Below are 7376 nucleotides of genomic sequence, written 5' to 3'. Positions count from 1 at the left end.
CGTTCATCAAGGCGGCCGATTACCTTTTGAAGAAGTACCACATCAACCATATTCGAATCAGTGGGTACAATTCGAGGGCGAACGGTCTCGTCGAACGTCCGCACTTCAGCACGCGACAAGCCTTGTTTAAGACAGCCGACGGAGATGAGAAGAAGTGGTCCCAAGCTGCGTATTTTGTATTTTGGTCAGAGCGCATCACGACTCGACGACGCATGGGCTGCTCACCCTATTTCGCTGTTACGGGCACCCATCCGCTCATTCCTCTCGACATCGTCGAAGCTACGTACCTGCAGCCACCACCGACTTCAGTCCTTTCGACAACCGATCTCATCGCCCGTAGGGCCATTGCGCTTCAGAAACGCGTCGAACAAGTCACCGAACTCCACTCGAAGGTCTTCGAAGCACGTCGGACTGCAGCAATTCGCTTCGAGAAAGAGCACGAGCACTCGATCCAGGATTTCGACTTCAAGCGCGGAGCCCTAGTGCTCATACGCAACACAAAGATCGAGAAGTCCCTCAACCGCAAGATGCGCCCACAATATCTAGGCCCCCTCATCGTTGTCTCGCGCAACAAGGGCGGCGCGTACATCGTGTGCGAACTCGACGGTACAGTCCTCGATCGACCCATTGCAGCATTCCGCGTCATTCCGTACTTCGCACGCAAATCCATTCCAATTCCCGAAGATCTCGAAGATGTTTCGACAGAGCGTCTTCGAGAACTCGAACTATCGAATTCTCTAGGCGACGACGACGATGATGAAGTCGAAGAAGCCGAAGAACGCGACGAATAGAGGTTCTTCCCTTACTTGTACAACACGATACGTACTTTCTTCTCTCCATTCCTGCTCTCACGTTACGCGATATGCTTGATTTTCTCCTACATTCTAGACCATCCCTTGTACGAATATCTTCGATTCAACTCGATAGTCGCGACATCGTTCGACGTTCTACGAACGCTTCGATTCGACCGTTGCGCGGAGGCTCACCTTAGACGAGTCCTCCTAGGCTGTGATGACAAACTGAGCCTATATTTTCATTAAGTCCATTTTCCCTCACTACGAACATTTCGATTTCACCTTCTATGCCCTTCGATCATATTACGACTTACTTCGAACACACTTATTTGCATTTCCTTTTCTTAGTTCCCACTAGGTTTTGTCTAGGCCAAGGGCCACATTTTTGATTCGACTATGGACACAATATTCTACGACATAAGGACAACTACGATACAAGACGACCCGCACCATCGCCTACTCATCGTCTACAGCCCCGCGCACGAAACCGATCCCTCCCTTCGCAAGCGCGGCCTTCTCCATCTTCTGGAGGTCGAGGTCCATGTCGTGAAGGAGCGCTCGACGGCGAGCGATGTGAGCGCGCTCCTCGCGGATGACGCGAATTATTCCCCGAGACTCGTCGTCGAGGTCGAGCACGTCGAGGTCGTCCTGTTCAAGGCCCAGGCGGCTGGCCCCATCGAGAGGCCGTCGTAGAAGTGGGCGCAGAGGCTCGTCGACTCGGCGCTTCTTCGAACCACTCGCGTCCGCGACCGAAGGCCCAGGAGAGGCCGGCCGAACTACGAAGTCGTCAGCGAAGGCCTAGGACAAGAAGAAACGACTTACTGCGCTTCTTTGTGGTTGATCCCCCGCCGCGTGTCTTCTTTGTTTTGCCCAGGACAGACACCTTGTCGAAGTAGCAGCCCTGTTGGAACTGCGCGCACCTATCGCAGGTCGTAGCGTTCTCGGCCCACACGCAATCGACCGGGGCCGAACGGTAACCGGCACAACGATCACACTGTCCAAGAGTTTAGCATCGAACCGCTTCGACGAAGAGTCGAGCTTACCTTCTGTCCCGACTGGCGCTTCTCAATCGCCGCGGCGGCCATGTCGACCTCGGACATCGCGAGTGGACGTTCGACCGTCCGAGGAGTCTTCTACAAAAGAGAGGTTAGTCATCAAACGATGATAGAAGAAAGCACTTACGACCGAGGGGTCGTCCGACAACTCGGTGACCTCGTCATCGACCCTTGCGCGCCCTTTCCCCTTGTCGACACCGGCAGGCGCAGGGTCGGGAAGGAGTCCTTCGGCGGCCGCGATCCTCGCCAACTCTTCGTCGGCGGCCTCTTGTGCGCGACGCTCGTCTTCGGCCTGCTTCCGACGGTCCTCTTCGTCCTTTTGACGCCGTTCGTCTTCGAGGCGGCGCTCCTCGGCGGCCTTCGCACGCTTCGCGGCCTCTTCGACGCGTCGTGCTTCCTCCTCGGCGAGGCGCTTCTGTTCTTCGAGGCGTCGTTCGACCTCGGCATCGATGGCAGTCGCGAGCTCGGGCCAGTCCCCGCGCGCCCACTCAACCCACGACTCCGACGCCCGCTCGGCGAGCTGTTTGACGGCGGCGGCGACGCGCAACTCCGTCTCCTTGTCGCGGATGGCGCCCAGGGCCTTGCGATAGGAAAGCTGTTCGAAAACAAAGGGTTAGCTGGGTTATGCAGGTTAACAAACAACTTACGACGAGTGGCGACAAGTCTTGAGCCCACTCTTCGACCACATCGAGCACGGCGTCGGCAGTCGGCGGAGCCTCGAGGACCACGAGCAAGGAGGCGAGGCGGCGGTTGACGAGAGAGGGAGTCGACGCAGGGGTGGCAGAGCGAGCAGACATCGTAGAAGCAGAGGAAGTGTGCGAGGAGGGGCGACGAGGTAACGAAGAAGGAACGATGGGATGGGGAAAATGAGGCTAAGTCTACCCTGCTTATAACCCCTTTCCGACCAGCGTTTAGCGCCGGCCACGTGGCGTTCGAAACCGACGCGGGTTGTCATGCCGCTTCGATCCGTTCACGACCATCGCGCTTCTCGCATCACGTGGAGGACCAAGGGCGGTCCAAATTTCAATAGGGAGGAGATGATAGGCACCAAGCCCCTCTGGGCCCCGATTCACCTCTTTTCGGCACTCGCATCCCGCCCGGCACTTCGACTGTCACCCAACAGTTCGATTTCACCTTCAACGCTCTTCGACATCTTCGACGGTGCGCGACGCTTGCTCGAAGCTCGGCACGGTCTTCCCGATGCCTCGTGCGTAGCCCTGGGAACATCTTCTGCATTCGGCGAACAATAGGACCACTTGACGCCGCTCGGCCAAGCGCGCGCTTCGCTCCAAGCCACACCGAAGTAGCCAGTCTTTCCCGATTGGGTATCGAACCTCGCGGCATGCCTTCACGACGGCTACCGGTCCGAAGTGGCCATATGTTGCCCTTCATCTCCGCGTTCGGCATGACGTCACTCTACCGATGGACTTGGTATGTGCCTCTTGGTGAGGCAGGTTCTTGAGGAACAATGCAAAGCCCCTTGTACTCGTATGCCACTCTCGAATAGTCGTAGCATCCTGCGTAGTATAAAATCTGTCGTACTTCTCTCCAAAAATACAAGATCCGTTCCCCCCCTCGAGTTCAGAGCTCATAAGTCGAGTTCGCCCCGCGTCTAAACTTTCAACTGCGTCACTTCGTCCCTCGCCGCGTAACTTCGAAACCTCGTCCACTGCGTTTACTCGTCGATACCGTCTCGACGACCCTTCGACTTCGACTATTGTCGAAGAAACTGCGAACCGCGCCCTAGCTAAGTACACCCCATCGAATCGTGTCCCTTCTCTATATGATACATCGAAGAGCTCTGCCGAGCTTCGATCGTCGCTAACTTTCCACAGCTTCCGAGTAGCTTCGACGACGTGTCGAAGCCACCTCGTACCTACCCGTTTGTTCGTAACCTTTCCCAAGGGCGTTTCTCGTGTTCACTCGAACCGCGGGACACCTTGCTGCTAAGTCCCCTCTCATCAGACTATAAGCCGTCTCTTTAGTCCCTTTAGGTCGCACCCAGAATAGGGGTTAGGGTTTCGTTGGTCGTATCACCGCTCCCCCAGCACCACCAGTACACCCCTTCACAAACGCTCGCGACGCAACATACGCCCCGCCGAACGTTCGAAACTTCGCAACTCCGCCAAAGCCCTTGAACGACAAGGGCAAGGAACCAGCGTACAAGACCATCGTCCCCATTATCCAGCCGAAGCTCGCCGAAGAAATCTTCCAGCGTTTGATGAAGTCGCAGTTCGTCACGCTGACCCCAGAAGAGTTGCTGTTGATCACTGATACGACCTACGAAACCCTAACCCCTAACCTGGGTGCGACCTAAAAGGACTCAAGAGACGGATTATAGTCTTAGTGAGAGGGGAGTTAGCAGCAAGGTGTCCCGCGATTCGAGTGAACACGAGAAACGCCTTTGAACAAGGCTACGAACGCTAGGGAAGGTATGAGGTGGCTTCGACACGTCGTTGAAGCTACTCGGAGGCTGTGGATAGTTAGCGGAGACAATCGAAGCTCGGCAGAGCTCTTTGATGTATCGTAGAGAGAAAAGAGACACTATTCGATAGGGTTGGACTTAGCTTAGTACGCGGTTCAAGGTGCAATGCAGTTCTTCGACAATAGTCGAAGTCAAAAGGTTCATCGAGACGGTATCAATGAGTAAATGCAGTAGACGAGATTTCGAGGTTATGCAGTGAGGAATGAAGTGACGCAGTTGAGGACTTAGACGCAGGGTGAACTCGACTTATGAGCTCTGAACTCGAGGGGGGAACCGGATCTTTTCATTTTTGGAGAGAAGTACGACAGAATTTATACTACACAGGATGCTACGACTATCGAAAGTGGCACACTGGTACAAGGGGCTTTGCATTGTTCCTCAAGAAGCTGCCTCACCGAGGGGCACATACCAAGTCCATCGGTAGAGTGACGTCATGCCGAATGCGGAGATGAAGAGCAACATATGGCCACTTTGGACCGGTAGCCGTCGTGAAGGCATGCCGCAAGGTTCAATACCTAATTGGGAAAGACCGGCTACGTCAGTGTGGCTTGGAGCAAAGCGCGCGCTTGGCCGAGCGGCGTCAAGTGGTCCTATTGTTCGCCGAATGCGGAAGATGTTCCGAGGGCTACGCACGAGGCATCGGGAAGACCGTGCCGAGCTTCGAGCAAGCGTCGCGCACCGTCGAAGATGTCGAAGAGCGTTGAAGGTGAAATCGAACTGTTGGGTGACAGTCGAAGTGCCGGGCGGGATGCGAGTGCCGAAAAGAGGTGAATCGGGGCCCAGAGGGGCTTGGTGCCTATCATCTCCTCCCTATTGAAATTTGGACCGCCCTCGGTCCTCCACGTGATGCGAGAAGCTTGATGGTTGTGAACGGATCGAAGCGGCATGACAACCCACATCGGTTTCGAATGCCACGTGGCCGGCGCTAAATGCTGGTCGGAAAGGGGTTATAAGCAGGGTAGACTTAGCCTCATTTTCCCCATCCCATCGTTCCTTCGTCGCTACCTTGTCACCCTCTCCCGCATACTCTCTGCTTTCTACGATGTCTTCTCGCTCCGCCACCCCTGCGTCGACGCCTTCGCTCGTCAACCGCCGCCTCGCCTCCTTGCTCGTGGTTCTTGAGGCTCCGCTGACCGCCAACGCTGCGCTCAATGTGGTCGAAGAGTGGGCGCAAGACTTGTCGCCGCTCGTCGTAAGTCGCTCGTAAATCTGCATAACCCAACTAACCCTTTGTTTTCGAACAGCTTGCCTATCGCAAGGCCTTGGGCACCATCCGCGACGAGGAGATGGAGCTGCGCGTCGCCACCGCCGTCAAACAGCTCGCAGAGCGGGTGTCGGAGTCATGGGTCGAGTGGGCGCGCGGTGACTGGCCCAAGCTCGCGACCGCCATCGATGCCGAGGTCAAACGACGCGTCGAAGAACAGAAGCGCCTCGCCGAGGAGGAAGCAAGACACGTCGAAGAGGCTGCGAAGCGTGCGAAGGCCACCGAGGACCGTCGCCTCGAAGACGAACAGCGTCGAAAGGACAAAGAGGACCGTCGCAGGCAGGCCGAAGACGAGCGTTGCGCACAAGAGGCTGCCAACAAGGAGTTGGCAAGGATCGCAGCCGCCGAGGGACTCCTTGCTGACCCCGCGCCTGCCGGTGTTGACAAGGGGAAAGGGCGCACGAGGGTCGATGACGAGGTCACTGAGTTGTCAGATGACCCTTCGGTCGTAAGTCTTCCTTTCTCTGTCGTCATTCAATTACTAATCTCCCTTTCGTAGAAGACTCCTCGGACGGTCGAACACCCGTTCGTAATGATGGAGGTTGATATGGCCACCATTGCGCTTGAGAAGCGCCTGTCGTGACAGAAGGTAAGCTCGACTCTTCGTGGAAGTGGTTCGATGCTAAACTCTTCGATAGTGTGATCGCTGCGCCGGCTACCGCGCGGCCCCAGTCGAGTGCATGTGGGTCGAGAATGTCACAACCTGCGAGAGGTGTGCGCAGTTCCAGCAGGGATGCTACTTTGACAAGGTTTCTGTGCTTGGGAAGACAAAGAAAACGCGCGGCGGGGGATCAACCACAAAAAAGCGCAGTAAGTTGTTTCTTCTTCTTGTCCTAGGCTTTCGCTGATGACTTAGTAGTTTGGCCGACCTCTCCTGGGCCTTTGGTCATGGACTCGAGTGGTTCGAAGAAGCGCCGAGTCGACGAGCCTCCGCGCCCCCTGCTTCGACTGCCTCTCGATGGGGCCAGCCGCCTTGGCCTCGAACAGGACAACCTCGACGCGCTCGACCTCGACAACAAATCTCGGGGGATAATTCGCGTCATCCGCGAGGAGCGTGCCTTCATCGCTCGCCGTCGAGCGCTCCTCCACAACATGGACCTCGACCTCCAAAAGATGGAGAAGGCCGCGCTTGCGAAGGGAGGGATTGTCACGACTTGGTACGGCGTCTAGCCGTTTTTTAATTTTTCCTTTTCACGGGCTCGAACCCGCAACCTCTGTACTACCTGCCTGATATGGACACGTCGTTATCTACTGTACGATAAGATTAGATAGGATGGCAGGGCACAGCATAGCTCGGGCTCCGCTGTCACAGCCGCTCTGACTCACTGGCCCCCGGGGCCGCGTCGGCATGCTGTGCACGGACCAGCTGTGCACGGACCAGTGCGCACAGCCTGCCCTTAACCTCCCCTGTATATAAGCCGGCCTCTGCTGCCCTAGGGACCTCAGTTTCGACCTCTTGTCCCTAGGTCAGTAAGCCCCCAGTTGTATTCCTTTCTTACCTTACTAACTAATGCATTTACTTGTCCCTAGCCTTAGGTTTGAGCCTAGCTCACCATCGCTTCGGTAAGATAAGTCAAACGCCCCCAGCATTTGGTTTTCCCCTGTTGCTCGACCCTAAGTCGCGACATTAGGTCGAAACTCCCCAACACTGCTGGCGTTCCAAAACAAAAACACTCATCTTTCCTCTCCTATAGGCTGGGTGGTGCGCACCCCTACTATACCCTACGATACTTAGATAGCCTACGATACATCGCCACCACTTAAGGGACGAACTCTTC

The 7376-nt window shown here is 56.0% G+C and overlaps 2 protein-coding genes across 2 annotated transcripts; one reads left to right on the top strand and one right to left on the bottom strand.

Annotated features, from left to right (window-relative positions):
* Window positions 1–1250: 1250 nt before the first annotated feature.
* POSPLADRAFT_1153342 (hypothetical protein) lies at window positions 1251–3256 on the bottom strand (the record flags this gene model as incomplete). The annotated part of the gene is made up of 6 exons (XM_024486737.1): window positions 1251–1570; window positions 1617–1788; window positions 1838–1927; window positions 1977–2225; window positions 2289–2444; window positions 3020–3256. The coding sequence occupies 6 exons, from the start codon at window positions 3254–3256 to the stop codon at window positions 1251–1253; spliced, it is 1224 nt and encodes a 407-aa protein (XP_024335311.1).
* Window positions 3257–5376: 2120 nt separating this feature from the next.
* On the top strand, window positions 5377–6768 carry POSPLADRAFT_1060357 (hypothetical protein; the record flags this gene model as incomplete). The annotated part of the gene is made up of 5 exons (XM_024481254.1): window positions 5377–5526; window positions 5579–6046; window positions 6098–6139; window positions 6237–6408; window positions 6458–6768. The coding sequence occupies 5 exons, from the start codon at window positions 5377–5379 to the stop codon at window positions 6766–6768; spliced, it is 1143 nt and encodes a 380-aa protein (XP_024335310.1).
* Window positions 6769–7376: the final 608 nt, after the last annotated feature.

Source organism: Postia placenta (genome assembly GCF_002117355.1).
Source record: "Postia placenta MAD-698-R-SB12 unplaced genomic scaffold POSPLAscaffold_14, whole genome shotgun sequence".
In the NCBI taxonomy this organism is placed as follows: domain Eukaryota; kingdom Fungi; phylum Basidiomycota; class Agaricomycetes; order Polyporales; family Adustoporiaceae; genus Rhodonia; species Rhodonia placenta.
This window is presented reverse-complemented; position numbering and strand designations above follow the sequence as displayed.